This window comes from Ixodes scapularis, unplaced genomic scaffold (assembly GCF_016920785.2).
Source record: "Ixodes scapularis isolate PalLabHiFi unplaced genomic scaffold, ASM1692078v2 PGA_scaffold3__209_contigs__length_174095766, whole genome shotgun sequence".
Lineage (NCBI taxonomy): Eukaryota > Metazoa > Arthropoda > Arachnida > Ixodida > Ixodidae > Ixodes > Ixodes scapularis.
In genome coordinates, this window is record NW_024609868.1 from 43,973,718 (window position 1) to 43,990,242 (window position 16,525).

At 45.5% G+C, this 16,525-nt stretch overlaps 1 protein-coding gene across 7 annotated transcripts in view; it reads right to left on the minus strand.

Annotated features, from left to right (window-relative positions):
* LOC8040797 (kynurenine aminotransferase) overlaps positions 1–16,525 on the minus strand; it is a 31,321-nt gene that overhangs the window by 2,850 nt on the left and 11,946 nt on the right. For 5 of the 7 annotated variants that reach the window (XM_029993188.4, XM_029993186.2, XM_029993185.3 and 2 more), the window contains exons 3-11: positions 14,228–14,375; positions 13,236–13,385; positions 13,042–13,128; positions 12,721–12,849; positions 12,128–12,248; positions 11,664–11,740; positions 10,599–10,688; positions 7,587–7,773; positions 4,345–4,415 (exon numbers count right to left, since the gene is read on the minus strand). In XM_029993188.4, the coding sequence (XP_029849048.2) occupies positions 4,345–4,415; positions 7,587–7,773; positions 10,599–10,688; positions 11,664–11,740; positions 12,128–12,248; positions 12,721–12,849; positions 13,042–13,128; positions 13,236–13,385; positions 14,228–14,375 (1,060 nt within the window). The remainder of the gene's footprint in view (positions 1–4,344; positions 4,416–7,586; positions 7,774–10,598; positions 10,689–11,663; positions 11,741–12,127; positions 12,249–12,720; positions 12,850–13,041; positions 13,129–13,235; positions 13,386–14,227; positions 14,376–16,525) is intronic. The other 2 variants (XM_029993189.2, XM_029993190.3) reach the window with 1 other exon arrangement.

Consider the following 16,525-nt stretch of genomic DNA (forward strand, 5'->3'; position numbering starts at 1 on the left):
TACTTTTTTGGGTAGTGTCCCCCCCTTAACCCGCTGGCGCCCCACTAAGCAGCTGATACTCGTATTTCAATTCATGTCTTAGTAGCAATCGAGAAGTTATTTTGATGAATATACGGGTTATGTATTATATTACTTACTATGGGCCCCACTAAAACAATATTAGTATATTCTTCGGGTTTAAATATGGGCTTAATTTACTAGCTATGAAGTGAACTGCTGAATAAAAGTATATTTGACACACAGAGAGATACTACTTAAACTCAGCCAAATGGTAGTAGCCGGTAGCACGGAGACGAATTCGGACAAACTAAAGAAAACCTTCATCGGAGATTTACACAGAACACCTCTGCAGTAAACTTGACTTTGAGTACTGGACGGAGAAAATTTGTATTTTTTGTGGCCGGTCAACCTGAACAATGTAAACGTATATCGCAACTGGCTTCGAAGGGGGTATAATATAAATATTGGAGGCGCGATAGGTCATAATGCCGTGACAGCTTCTAACTTTGCGAGACGCGTCCCCCACCTTTTTAAAGCAGACAATTTCCCTCATTCATCGTATGCAGCGAGCAGGTTTTCCGGAATCAAGTAATTGCAAAAACAGTCCAACTCCTTCGTTGTGGTCCAGAGGCTTTCTCGGCGAAAAGCAGCCAAGATGAATAGCCAACGCACCGACCGGCGGGGGTGGCTCAGACTTGAAGCTAATCGAACGTAGCCAAACTCAAGAAAAACAGCTATCGAACCTTCCCTTTACTTGACTGTAACGTTAGTATTCCCTCCGGTGAAACACCCCGTCTGTCGTCCCCAGTCCACTGTTCTGCATCCTTATAAAGAGACCACTTATCAATTACCAAGTAGTCGTAACTTTGAATGTGATTCGAGACAGACAAGAAACCAAAACGTTTTTCCGTGATTCCTCCCCATCCAAGAAATCGAAAGCACGCGACTGTGTGTTGTGGAGTAAACGGGCTTTCAAACACGTGATGAAAGGAAACAATCTACTGAGGCTTCACCAGACTAATGAACAATCAGGCAAACTTAAAAAATTTTCGGACCCTCGTCAAATTACATTGTTCGCCACCGCGCCGACAACACGTATCCGCGAAAGCCACCAGAGACGCGGAGGGGCGCGGGGCAACCTGGTCCGGCTGGTTCCGGGTTCTCCCGCTTGGTGGCGTCCGTTTTGCTGGAGTCGCGAATAAATAAGAAAGACAACTGGAAAAATTTGTTCACATGACTAGGTCACTTAAAGCAATTAAAAATGCGGTGCTCCTGAAGATTTGTAGATTATGGAACCCGAAAATAGCTCTTTAAATGTTCCACTGAGGTTTCTGCTGAGACTGCATATACATAGTGCAATCTTTTGTGTAGACATTTTGAAACAAAGTCTCATTAGGCCCTAGGTACTATTCGCAACTCCAACTCGTTGCTCGCCTTCTCGTGGCGGAAACGGGAAGCGCTTATAGTGAGGGTTCCCAGATTCACCTGCTCACCGACACAGCGGAACTGCTCGCGATTATGGCTCGCGTACAGTGATTTCTGAATGCAAACAACACTCCTCACAGTCCAGTGTAGTACTACAGCCGGTATGGGATTGTACCTTACTAGAGAGTTTTAGTATTGCGTATAGAAGCAAACAAAAGCACTGTACGCTTGCACTGATCATGCGTGTCGTCACCTTGTGCCAGTCTAAGACCGCCATTTTGGATTCCGTGCACGCGCAATGAGGAACACGCAACGGCTAACGCAAACACAAAGTGTATGCGTTCGCTCGTATATGCAATATTTAAACTCGCTGCAGTTTCACCGGTTTTTCAACACCAACAAAACCTGCTGCAGGGAGCAGACGTGCAAGCGGGCGTCCCTTCTAACTGGAAAGGCTGATTTGGCAAAACAATGGTGCATAAAAGTTAAAGAAAATATATGTTCTGGGAAGTTTTGCTATTAAAAAAACAACAACAGAACCCTTTTTTTTTGTATTTTGGGGCATTTGGTACAGAAGAATTGGCGGCGAATTTTGAAGTTTTGCCGATTGTCAAAAGTCACGGCTTTAATAGCACAGTCACAATATGCTTTCCCCACAATTAATGTTATTTTACATTGATTTCTCAGACTAGCTAGAATGATTTAATTGATTTGTCTATTTTTATTTGATAACCTGTTAATTCAACATTCTGCAATTTACCAGTTATGATAATTTGCCAACTTTATATTGCCATGGTTCTTAGCATGTTTTAAATTATAGATCATAAGCAATAAATTATATTAGAGCTTTAAAAACTATGTATATAAGTATCTTGGTTGTATTATTATTAATGTAAATTGTGGGAATGTAGGCTCCAGTAAAAGCCACAATCACAAAAGTATACCATTTAACAGTCTTCACAGAAAGGTCTCATTGTGTTTTCTTTCTAGCACATGAAAAACTGCCATCATTATCAAGATAGACATACGAAAGTGGCAAAACGGGACAGTTGGTTTATGACTTATAAAATTAAAAAAAGCTAATAGTAGGCAAGGACACAAAAGGAATGCTAATAGGACGAGCACTTACTCTCTACTGAACATTTGTTTAAAAACAGCTAAAGCAAACAACCTGCGTTAAAAAATACACTGAATCGCCCAGTGGCGTCACTCATCACCATGTGTCAATAAAATCACTCTTTTTTTGATGCAGAGAAGTTGGCAGCTGACTGACGCAGCCTTCAGTGCCCTCTTTCTTTACAGCATGTGCTACTAGCACTTCCCTCCCGACTTTTTCATGGGCCCTTGCCACGATTGCGGTATTTTGAAAGTTGGGTTGGCGCAGACAATCTGTAATGAAAAGGCAGGTGTCCTGTTGATCGCAGTGACAGGTCATGCTTGCTCATTCCGTTTGCTTTAACTGCTTTAGAGCACAGCTCTTAGGTGCCAGTTTCCGGCTTGAGCGGCATCGCTGTCGGCGTAGCCGCGCGTTGCATTATGGGCTGTTCCCCATAATGACGTCACGTGTGACGTCACGAGAAAGGAGAAGAAGGGAATTTTTTTTCCCTAAATTTAGCGGTAGATGTTGTGCTGAATTTAGCCGTAAAAAATTCCCTGCAAAATTTAGGGACAAAATTTTCCCGCTGGGAAAATTTCCCCGCTAAATTTAGTGAAAAAAATTCCCCCACTAAATTTAGCAGAAAAATGTTCCCGCTAAATTTAGCGGGGAATTTTTCCCGTTCAATTTAGCGGGAAACGCAGCGAAAGTTTGTCACTAAATGGGAGGGGAGCAGGAGAGGAGGAAGGGAGGGGGACGGGCATACCCTCCCCTCCTCCTCCTCAAGAGCTGCGCTCTAATTCGGCATTACAGAGAATTGTAAACGCCTTTCATTTTTTAAATAAGGGCTCAGTTGAGAGTAAATACTCGCCCTGTTTGCCTTCCTTTTGTGTCCTTGTCTATTGGTAGTGTTTTTAATTTTGCAAGTTTATAGACATACACCCTGGATGTAATATGATGTTTTATGCATCACGCGTTGCCCTAAAAAACTCACACATTTCTGCAGTCTGACTCATATTTCATTTTAGACTTTTTGTAGTGAGAACGGCATTGCTAAATTGATAAGTTTTGTGAACATTTTCTAACCTTGTCACCCATAGCACTATTTTGTAAAATTTAAACTGAATGATGAGAATAATGCTAAAGCAATTAATCATCTAAATGCCCTCATTCCCTCCCCCCCCCCCCCAAAAAAAAAACAAAGAAAAAAAAAGAGTAAAGGGCCCTTAGTTTATTATTTCACATGACAATTATTTGTGCGAGAAAAAGCAGCAAGGACAGCAAAATATCAGTGCTGATTTTTTTCAACAAATACAATACTCTATGTTACCCAGTTAAGGACCCAGTTATTAAAAGGACACCAAACTCTAAAAAAATATTTTAAAGTGCCTGGATCTAACACGTATGTCACAAAATAAAGTTTCAGCAAAAAAATTTCTTTCCCTTAAAGATTACGCTGTAAGATACATATTGAGTTAGGAGAGAAACCAAAATTAACACCTATATCGAGATATTAAGTCCAAACTAGAAATTAGTTGTAATTTCGTTCCTTATTAAAACACACCTTCTGGCATAAATATTACGCTAAACACTATTTGTTTTGAGGATAAACAGGTGATTTGCCTGCATAACACCCTAGCTTCCTCGTATAAGTGGGGATGATTTATGTCACTTAGTGAAGCCTGCACGCTAGACAGACTCAGCAGCTAGTATACCAGCGCACATACCCTAGCCTCACTATAACCGCCATTTTGGTAAACGAGTTGCACCACTTATAGACAGTTGGAGTCATGAATAGCCCTTGTAAATGGTGTAATGCTCACCTTGGTTCTGCAAAGCCACATGGCAAAACGTTCGTCCTTTGGTCCTTCACCTTCAATGTCTGCTTTTGATGCTGAGGAAAGAAAACGGGAATGCATGCGAGATCACTACAATATATATCAGGGGTGGCCAAAATGTGGCTCGCGAGCCGCATGTGGCTCTTCGCGTGCTAAAGTGCGGCTCGCAGCTCCCTCCCCAGCCCTCCTCTCCTCTCCCCCGCCTCCCTACCGGTCACACGAGCACTTCCCCAAAAAGAGACTAGAACGCGTTTTAAATCAAAAGACAGGTTGCGGTTTGGTAGTCTTGTGCTACTGCTACCTTACATGCAGTTAGACTGCTTTTGATTCGGAAAGATTGAAAGTAGTTCAAGTTTCATTTATTGCTCTGGACGAACGTTTGACCCCCCCTCCCCCCTTCCCCCGGCTCTTGGAAGTTTCATACTTTTGTTTGTGGCTTTTAGGCCGAGTGAGCGTGGACGCCCCTGATATATATGTAGTAACACAGTGAAACCCATCTTTTTAGAGCACAGCTCTTAGGCGCCCGTTTCCAGCTTGAGCGGCGTCGGCGTCGACATAACCGCGCGGTGCATTATGGGAAATGTCCCATAATGCACTGCGCAGGCCCCCTCCCTTCCCCCCCCCCCCCCCCCCCCCCCGATGACGTCAGCGTCACTGATGACATCACCGGCATCCGCATCGTCATCATCACTGATGACGTCATCAGTGACGTCACTGATGACGTCACCGGCATCCGCATCGTCGTCATCACTGATAACGTCATCAGTGACGTCACTGATGACGTCACCGGCATCTGCATCGTCATCACCGATGACGTCATCAGTGACGTCACTGATGACGTCAACATCTGCATCGTCATCATCACTGATGACGTCATCAGTGACATGACGTCACCAGCATCCGCGTCGTCATCGTCATCATCACCGATGACGTCATCAGTGATGGCACTGATGACGTCACCGACATCCGCATCGTCATAGTCATCAGTGACGTCAAATGACGTCATCGGTATCTGCATTGTCATCGTCACTGATGACATCATCGGCATTGTCATCGTCACGTGACCCCCCAAGGTGACGTAACCCCCCCCCCCCCCCCCCAGTACCCTTCCCTCCTCCTCCTCAAGAGCTGCGCTCTAATTCGGCTTTACAGGGAGTTGTAGACGGCTTTCACTTTTTTTAACTTTGTGTCAATGATATTGGTGCTTTAGATGTTTTGTCTCGTCTTTGTCTCTTATGTCGCTTTCCTTTTATTCCTGTATCTTGCCAGCATGCTCCACTTCTTCGAGTCTTTAATAATTATCATGTTTTATTATTGCCAAGAAGGACTGAGAAGCTAGGGTATTTTTTCTAACATTTTAAGACATTAATTTTGTTTTTTATTTGCTTTCCGCCTTTTTTTTGTTAACAGTTGTTGCCAAACAAGGCATCTGCCTGCTTTATTGGCTTCCGAAGCCGTGGAGCAAGTCATGGAAGTGCAGCTCTGTCAGCCGCACTGGGAGGGTACCGCCAACAAATGCTTGTCGTCAGCTGCCATCTCGGAATTCACTTCAGTGGCCCCCTTTAAACAGCCGCATACCGCTAATCCGACATTCCGTTTGCCGGGCTGTTTTCTGAAGGACTCCTTCAACCGAATACAGTTAGCCGGATGAACTGGCCCGTCTAGCCGGATAGACTCACCCGTCGGCAGAAGGTTGGCAGTTTTTCTTCGTATGATTTGCTATCTGATGTTGCGTTGCGCTCCATTCATTATACTGCGTAATCCCTTCTCTCGCCTGCTGCAATAGCTACCGGGTAACATATAGAATGCCACGTGGATCGCTTGCAGGCACACTCCGTTTTGCAGTAGGTCCGACCGCAGCCGGCGCTACGATTCGACGGAGGCAATTGAGCTGTGCCAAAAGTGCATTGTCACGGCACTCGTTTTTTTTGCGGGTGTGCTACCATCAGCTAATCCAATCATATACAGGATAAGGCGCAGGATCGCATGCAATCGCTATACGTTATTGGCTCGGTCAGCAATGAGAAACGCGCAAAGACGACGAGCGTCCTGACAATGCACATTTGGCGCATCGTCGGATAGAGAGTTTGCATGAAAATTGGAGTTTTCGTAGACTGCGTTTTTCTCTCCTCTAAGCCCTCCGCAACGAAGAAGCCGCTACTGCGCCTGCGCGCCGATGGCCTTGACTGTAGAGTTCCGGGTATTGTAGCAGGCTGCGGGACGGCGAAAACCATCTATGAAAACTCCCTATTCTGCCGTATTGCTAGCTTCGCTACGTGCTAAGGGTGCGTCGTGGAAAACCCTGCCGAGAATGGCGAGCTCCCGCAAGCGTACTTTACTAAACGGTCGGCATAGACTAGGAGCCACCTTAAAGGAAAAGGCAACGAAATTTCGGCGCCTATTTCTTGGTTTATTCGTGTTCGAGGGAGCAGTATCACATCAGGCATACCAATATCTCAATTAAAAAAGACATGTAAATGAATTTTAAAATGAATTAAACTATTAGCAAAGAGCACCTGGTGGATGTCGCTAAAGCCTCGTTTGTAATGCCCATCTAGGAACCTTGACAGGTAGGGACGATGCCTGTCTCGCCTCCAGCCACCACAAGAGAAGAGGGGAACGACGAACTCCCCTCTCATTGGGACTCTCTTTTGTGTATCCCAGACTTCGCTATTGTCCCTCCGCAAGATTATAGAGGATTAACCCATCACTCAAGATTCGTACAAAAGCAGCTTTGGGGTTAGTTGCGGTGGATTGATCGCTGGCGTGCTTCGGCCGCTTCGGTGGCTGGAACGGCCACGACATCTTCTCAACGTCTGCCTCGTTGCAGTTTAGCTCGTCCCTAGACAATCTACGTCACGATTGTGGCGGATGTCACGTGCTTTCCGCTGGCTGCTCTCCGAGCACTTGCCAGAGTGGGCCGTTTATAACGAAAACTACAACCTTCAGGCTCAAAATTCAAACGTGCGATTTTCATTTATGGATATTGTGGATCATATTCGGCCTATTTCTGAAGACAAGGCGTATATTTCAAATTACGTTTAAGTATCCCTTTAAGATTGTGTAGATAGAACTGATTTCTCCTGTGTTTTTTTTTTGCTTCAATTTGAAAAAAGGGCTTTAGATGTTGTGATATCCGGAAAGTGCAGAATTCTGCACGGTTACAATGCGGTCGCGCGAGTCGAACTGTTTATTCGAAATTCGGAGTGCATTCGAGCTGAACGAACCTATGTTGGAGAAGTCTGCCATGATGAAGTAGCCGCCCTGCGGCACGGTCGGCGTCATGCCTATGCAGCTCAGGGAGCTGCAGACGCGGTCTCGCTTCTCCTGCAGCCTCGTGCACAGGCCCTTCCAGTAGCTGGTGGGCTCGTGGATGCAATCGGTCTCGTGCTCGATACCAATCGCCACTGCCTCCTGAAGCACGCAGTAAGGTTTTTTTATTTAATATTCCTTTAATTCTGCAGAGTCGTTGAGGCTGTTTCGCACACTTTCGTTTGCTGACCTCCGACGAGAGAAGTCACCGGCACCATTGATGAGGTGGCCCTGCAACTGCGTTTTACTAGAGCGAAGGATTTGTGGTGCTTGCGAGATCAAATAAATGGACTCTACGAGAAGTGATCATTTTTATATTGTAAAAGTTTTTCGAGCCAATGGAGAGTTTTAGAATAGGGGGCCCCAACACTAAAACAGTCAACTTTTTCGCCAATTTTCACAACGCTGCGCAGCGCGGTGCGGAGTTTACCGGTTGCAGTGCCAATGGGGCTAACAAGCGTAATGATCAAAATCTAAAAATATTAGAAAAACATAAAACATCTGCATTGAGCAAGTACTTTTTGTTTACAAATCATAGTTAAGGCAAAGCCTAATCATCCCGGCTATAAGAAAAGAATCTAAATTCAGTTTAAATATTGTTCAGTAGAGTAGATTGTTGGGCTAGTTGGTTTTGGAATTTGGAATACATTTTAGCGCTCAAAAAACAGGGACAAAGAGGCGAGAAACAGACAGCACAGTGCGCTACTACTAACAACTGATTTTATTACGTGATTTTAGCACTGTGCTGTCTGTTTCTCGACACTTTGTCCCTGTTTTCTGAGCGCTAAAATGTATTCTAAATATTGTTGGCCGTTTTCAGCCAAAATGATCCAATCCGTAGAGCTTGAATTTGGCATTTGTGTAATTGTGGGGTCTCTACCATATTAGTAGAAGCCTAATACGGCAGAGACCACTGATCTTTATGACAATTCCTGGATCACGCTTCGCCGCTTGGTCACTGCAGCGCAAGTGAAGCCACCGGACGGCCATCTTGCACGTGGCAAAATTGTGTTTTTGCTAGCATTGCAGAGGCTGGTGACAGCGTGCTGAAGACACGTTTTCTACTCGTTCGTCATCATTCGCCAAAGAAGATTTTTTAAGACCCCGTGTGAGCGTTGAGACTTACCGTTGAGAACACATAGAAAATTTTACGAAAGCGCAGTGCCGCAGGAAAAAGCACAACTTGTCGAAAGCAGGTTTCGCAGGTCTTGCCGCGTGATGAAAGCTTCCTTGGCATGCCGATTGCTGCATCTCTGTGCCTTCGCACGCTCGGATACCAATCAAGATTTGATGCCGTGTGGATGTGTTTTGCAAGTGCAATGTGCATGAAGCCGTATCTGCCCCTGGAGCAGCATGCACAGGCTTCATGCACATTGCACTCGAAAAACAAATCCACATGGCATAGAATCTTGATCGGTATCCAAGCGTGCGAAGGCACAGAGATGCAGCACTTCGGCGTGCCAAGGAAGCTTTGATCACGCCGCGAGACTGGCGCGAAACTGACTTTCAGTGAGTTGTGCCCTTTTCCTGTGGCACTGCGCTTTCGTAAAAATTTCCACATGTTCTCGATGGCAAGTCTCAACGCTTCCTCAGGGTCTTAAGAGAACTTTTTCGGCGAATGACGACGAACGAGTAGAAAACAAGTCTTCAGCAGGCTGCCGCCAGCCTCTGCAACGCTATCAAAAACACGATTTCGCGACGAGCAAAATGGCCGTCCAGTGGCTTCACTCGCAGGAGCAAGAAGCGCGATCCAGCTATTGTCATAGAGATCAGTGGTAGTGACCATTGAAGAATTTGCTTCGAAGTGAGCGAAAAGGGCGCCGCCATGTTTGCCCACGCTATTTCTCGAATTTTGGGTTAGGGACGAGCGCCAATCCAAAACCCAAAATGCACTTTGGGTTCAGTGCATGCGCAGTGGTGAGCCCCTATTTCTTTGGGGCCCCTAAGCTTTGGGGCCCCTAAGCTTTGGGGCTTCTTATTCTAAAGCTGTAATGAAAAAATGGTCATGTACAAAACGAATAGGAAATATACGGAAATAATGAGTGCGTTCTCCTGTTGTGAGAGATTACAAGAGGTCATAAGCAGTTGTAAATGTGTGAACCAGCCTTTAGAGTCCAAGCTGGAATGTATGCCATAAAAAGACAGAAAAACATTAAAAATAGCAATACAACAAAGCACACAAAAAAATCATTTTGTAGAGATCTGGTTTATTAGTTATTAGTTACAAAATATTTTCACGAGGGTGCAACTTTGAACTTTGCAATGAATGTTTCGAGTTCGGCACTATCAACTGTAACTTTTGGCAACTTATTCCATACAGTTTATTTTCAGGGAAGGCACAAAATATTAAATGTATTGTGCAAGAAATATTAAATACCATAGCTGGTAATTTGCGATGTGTTCGATTTGATGAGCTAATGGACGTCCTGCGATTATCTCATTAAAGAGACGATAAACTCCCCCAAAGCTTCTTTTTTTTTTTTTTTTGTTAAGTGCTTGGATGGGACACATGCACTATCATAAATCAATTTTATCAGAAAAAAAAAAAATTTTAGTGCAATATTTACGTTGTGATTTTTTGAGTGCCTGCATTGCAAACATTTTCACAAAAAGAAACCCCCCCCCCCCCCCACACACACACACAAAGAAAAGAAATAACCAATGTAATATTTACATTGGGAGACTCATTTTGAGTGAGATCCGATTCCAAAACTTGTCCATATTGGCACGTTATTCCAAAATAGAAGCTTTGCCGCAATGCTATAGTATATTTCAGTTGCAATATCTTGCAACCAAAATATTGAAAAAAAAAAAATTTTATTTTTGGGGAAAGTGTTTTTTCTGAAATATGTGTTCTCTCCGAAATGACCGAAGAAATAGAAGAGTTGTATAAGTGAGTCAGCACCGGTGTGCTACAAAAGACTTACCTGAAGCAGGGTGCTCAGCGTGATCCTGCAGCTTTGGTGATAGAGCCGCGTGCCTCTGAGCACATTTCGCTCTCCATAGGCCCAGCCCACCTGAGCAAAACATGTGGTACATTGACAAAGTAGTGGTGCTGCGGGGTGCCAATATATATATTTGCAAATGGCGGCGTCACTGGGTTGCACGTAACTAGCTATCGTAGCGCCTCTCGTAAGGCAATAAGCTGCAAGGCGGGCCATCATCCTTAGTTTTCCACGCTGTCTTCTATCATCGCCGTTGCAACAAAAGGTTCTTATGCACTCATTGCACTCAGATTTTCACTTGATGTAGACCAGTGATTCTCAAGTGGGGGTCTGCAAAGCATTCGAGGGGTCCGCGAAGCACTGCCTCATCAGTTGCATCCAAAAAAGAAGAAAGTTTTAATTTTCGGGTGAGTTTTTTTGTGTGTGCTATGTCAATGAGAGAAGTATACTTCACACAGTCAGTTAGTTATATCCATTTATTAAATCATTATCATAATTAACCTATACCCTTTCCTTCCCCCCGCCACGAACGGGGTCCTCCATCATATCCACCGATTCACAAGGGATCCGTGAAACATTAATGGTTGAAAACCACTGATGTAGACCATGCCAACACTGATAGATTCCACGTTGCAGAGTAACATGCACTTGAACTGACATTAGTGAGAGGAATGTTACCACTAGTTGCAGATGGTACCCACACCATAGATTCCACCCAACTATGAGATATGCATATTTCGAATGACACAAGCAATACCGTAACTTTGCTGCTACTGCCTCGTCAAGGAGTGTAGGTCCGTGCCATTTTTGACATCTTTAGGCTTGTAACCCCGGACCGACCCGAAAATGGCATTAAAATTGTTCTTTCCAAGAAATGCCTGGGCTGGTGCTGGTAATGGATTAACGTCCCCCCTAGTGCTTACACACAGGCCTTTGTGGGCTACCCCAAGCTTCCAAGGGCCTGTACCATTGCTACCAATTTATATGGTGTGCCACATAGAATTAATAGCTGTAGATGGCAGCAGAAACCAGAAGATGGGCTCAGACCTTCCATCCAGTGATGTTGAAGGCCTTTCCCGCACTTCCGACAGTGATGGTCCTTTCCCACATGCCAGGCAGCGTGCCTTCGAAAAGACGCAAAGAACGTAAAAAAGTTTTATCTATCCATATGATTTACAGGAATTTGAAATTCAATCAGCTAGGCACAACAAACGATCTACCAACAACATGCTGCCATAACCTGCATGATCTCGGAACTCGGAGAATAAGGTGTGTGTTACAACTTCTGTTAAATGTCTGTTGCTTCGTGCAACCATGGTACTAACAGTAGGTGCTGCGTTCTTAAATGACGGATATGGTTATCTTCGGGTACTTCATGTTTGTGAGTGCATAATGATCTTGCCATCTTGTGTGTTTGCTCTCATATGGAAGATTCTGTTGTGCAGCACCTTGCTGCCATGGTATTCTATTGCTTGGCACTTGGAATTTCTCGCATTCTCCACTACACTCACAGATTCGGACGTGCTCGGCCCCACCAAAGACGAGCCATTCGTAGACCTCGTCACTCAGGCAAATGACGTCATGCTTTTTGCACAGGTTGGCAATTACCTCTAGCTCTTGCCTACTGAAAACCTGCAAGGAAAATTCAGACATGGCAAACATGAGAGGAGAACTGTAACGGGTACTCAAGATAGACTCACCAAAACTCTTTCGGTAAGCTATCAAATTATCCCAACGAAGAAGCCTGGTGTAGACGGCGGAATACAAAGCATATCTCTGAAATGCGTTTCTATGAAGCATGATTTGTAATAGTACTATTTATATTGGTTCAGGAGAGCCACATGTAATGATGTGATAAGATAGTGTATAGATGATTTGAAGTGAAGCATCAATATTGAACATATGTGCATTCAAATTATTTCTGAAGTGCTAAAAAAATGAATTTTAGCGAATCGGAGATTGAATGCAAAAGTCTAGCCGCTAACACTTGACAGAAAAATATTAACGAGTCACGAAGAATGATTATCGTCCAACAGAGAGTGCCAATCATTACCGCCGCACAGCCTCTACTAGCACTCTCTAATCGCACGAGTGTCAACACGACCTTTCCCGTCGGATTGTGCGGCGTATTCAGAACAATCATCTTCGTCTTTTCGTTGAACTTGGACTCCAGCTCTTTGGGATCGAGGACCCAGTCTGCACTGGATACGTTCTTTCCATCCTTTGCCTGTGGCTGGAAACACCAGAAATGGAATGTCTTTAAGAACGCATTGCCATGAATGGGGACACGAACTAGATGAAACATTCAACACGATGGAGAGCGAACATGCAACATTGTTGCTACAGACAGACACCGCCTTGGATCTTAGAGGTCTGACAGACTCGGTCCTTATGCAAGCGATTAAGGAACAAGGTGTTGCCCTACCAGTCGAAGTGGAATGTACACAGGCACCCCTTCCGCTATCTGCGTGATTGTCTCGTAACCGTCGAAAAAGGGCTCGATCACAATAACCTGCGGAGAGAAAAGGAATTGTAGCAAATCACGTTGCATCAGACTGCCCTAAGAAAGATTGTTACGAGTGTGCACACATGCAATGCTGCCCTTAACAAATGCATAACCTCGTCTCCCGGATTCACCATCCCGAAAATGGCGCAGTACAGTGCCTGCTGTGCTCCGACCGTGATGACGACTTCTTCCTCGGCGTCGATCTCTCGTCCGACAAGGCGAGAGTACATCCTGGCCAGGGCCTTTACAAGTCGAGGGTGGCCCTGGAAATGCAGGATGGATGGGCATTTAATTCGGTGGGACGGAATCGCGAAATGTTGCTTCTGAAGGTGCGCTAAGGTTGTGTTTGGATGTCTTCCACATCACAAATTAGATCCCAGTAGTCTGGTTGTTTCGGCACTCGCACAACTTCTGTCCTGTCATTGTCCGCACACGAAGCCGTGTTGCAGGGAGGCAACAGTGGAAAGATTCCAGACATGCCTATATATATATCAACGAAGACTCAAATTAGACATGGATTAGAGTTTCCAGTTTTTAGTTCTGTTCCACAAGAAGCCCCGGAAGTTTACCAACGAATCGACTTTTACAGTTCTGTGTTTAAAGACAAGACACCAAGGAATGTCGCACTTCAGTCACTATATAGTGAGTTTAAAGCCACATATGGTGAGAGTGGAGCATGGTTTTGAGTGAGCCCTTTTTATATTTTAAATGAGCATCTATCAAACGATATTACAAAGTGGAACTGGAAGTGGGGATCTTTTAAGAACTGCTACTAGGTTTCTTCGAGAGTTTTGACTTGGTTTTGTTCTAATTTCAACAGTTGTGTATATGCATGACCGGTATAAACAATTAAAATGGTTAATGAAAACTGAACGCTATGATTTGCATCGCCAATAACGAGAAATGAAGAGCGACACAGTGCATCGATTAAGCTATAGCAAATGATGCATTGATTTTGCTACCTTGTTCTACCATCTGTCTGAAACTTCATCGCTGATAGAAAAATGTTCCTGGTGAAGGGGAGTGAGATTTAGCTCAAGTAAAGCATTTAAACGTTCCGTGCCCTTCGGTTTTCATAATCATTTCACAGGCAGATGACACTCACAAATTCCCTCGTGTATTGGTGCAAGGTGTTTAGTTCACTGATGCTTTCCTTGAGAGCGCCAACCATGAAATCCGGTGGTGCAAGGTCAGGACGCCCTGAGCCACAGTTGACTGGATCTGTCTCCCTTGCCACCTTATCAAACCTCACCCTAGTGAAAAGAAGGGCAAAAGGCATGCACTAGTGTCTTTTGTGTTTTAATGCACCAAGTGCTGTTGAACGATGTATCAACCACAGTATCAACCCTGAGGACCCCCAGGTCAGTTGAGACCAGTCCTTAGTGTCACGTGAGGTCACACGTGGCTAGGACGTCGGGACGCAATCGACCCGCTAAATGTGGCAGGAAAAGTTTCCACCGAATTTGGCGGAAACATTTCCCGCTAGATTTGGCGGGAAAATTTACCCGCCAAATTTAGCAGGTACATTCCATAATGCAATGTGCACAACCAGATGTGACACATGTGGCTACAGTGTACTAGAATACTTGGGTAGTGTTGGGACCGAAGGGGCTCGCCTGAAGCGCGTGGTATTGATCGCGACATGTGTCGCGTCCGGCGCCTTATCCGGAAGATGTGGCTGTGTGCATTGCATTATGGGATTTTAGATGCGGAGCATCTCTTGCTCGGGTCGATGCATAGAGATCATACATACTAACTCTAGAGGAAAAGGTCCGCCATTTTCCCATACATTCTGGCTGCCGCAAGCGGCGGATCATGCAGGCAGACCCTCGGGGTCCCAAACACGGTTATATCATCAGAGCAGTTTCGTGAACTTCAACAATCCACGAACTTACCGGTGGAAAGATATTCACGTTCCTTTCGAAGCTTTCTTTTTGCATAGCGCGCAGATGTACGGCCTCGCGTTAACGCTAAACTAAACCATATACCCGGCTTCGCCGGTGGGGCGCGGTTGAGGAATACGAAACTGCGCAACCACCAGATTTCCGAGATTTCGACAGAAGAAAAGTTAATGCAGCGTAATTACTTTATTGCTTTTTATAAGCGTTGGAATAGCTCAGAATTTAGCTTACAACGTTAAATTATCACTGTTTATATTGCTGAGAGTTTTCACTCTTTGCGTTTACCATGGCAACGTTGCTTTCTTTCTCTCGTGTTCTGTCGCTCTCTTTTGCGATCGTTCACTTGGGACCCCGGGTGTCGGCGCACGGGATTTGCCACTCCTCCTCACCCACCTTTACCCCCCTGGGTCGATGTCCCGCGGCGTCGTAGTCCGCACTCACACTACGCATGCGCAACTCTCCTCCCCTCTCTCCAACAGCTGCACGTTACTCTCTCCGCTCTCTCTCTCTACCAGCTGCGTGCACTTCGCGTGCGTTCGCTTCTACTCACACCGCGCGCGCATGCGCAACTCTCCTCCTCTAGTCTCCTCTCCTTCAAGTGTGAATATAAGCAGCGGTAGCGCGCTGCGCCTGAACGCGTTCAGTTCACCGCTGTTGGCTCTACTTCACTCCGTTCTTCCGATGAAGTGTGATGGAAGCAACAGTCCCGTCAGTTAGTGGGTTGGCGCAAGCAAGCGTCAGCACCACCCCACAAACAGCAACGCTACGTCCACTGAAGACAAAGCTGCGCAGCGAAGGGCACGCGATGCTGAGCGCAAACGCTTGAAGCGAGCGGCAGACCCTGAACTACGGCAACGAGAAGCGGCGTCCATTCATCAACGTCGAGCGGCGGATGCTTAACTACGACAACGTGAAGCAGCGGCGGTTCGAGAACGTCGGGCAGCAGAACCTGAGGTTCGGGACCGTGAAGTTCAACGTAAACGTACGAAGCGAGCGGCAGAACCCGACCTTCGAGAACGGGAAGCCACGTTGTTGGGAACTCCGCGATGCTCCGGATCACCCCATGGTTCCCCTCGGGAAGATGGTGTAATTTTATTTTGGTCCCACCGATTCCGACGCCAGATTTTCTGCGACACGAGCTCCCATTATTGCGTTAAAACTAATAAAATGACCGATTGCGCCTTACAATGCTCAGTGGAAGGAAAAGTTCTCAGTTGGTGAAAGAAAACGATGCGCAGGTGGCAGGATTGTTAGCGAAATCCGAAAACGAAGAGAGCAACATTGGGCAGACGGCCAGCGATGCGGGCAAGATGGCGGCGTGCAAGTGTGCGTTCGCCGCACGCGTAACCTTTAATTTTATTTTCCTGTATTAAAGTCTTTTATTTTCTTAAAAGTTTGTTTAATGTGAGGAAAGACAACATCTCAGAAGTGGGATTCACCGAAACCTTCGTGGTGAGGCGATCCTGGAAGCCGATGTCGTCGGATTGCGCCGACGGTGATGC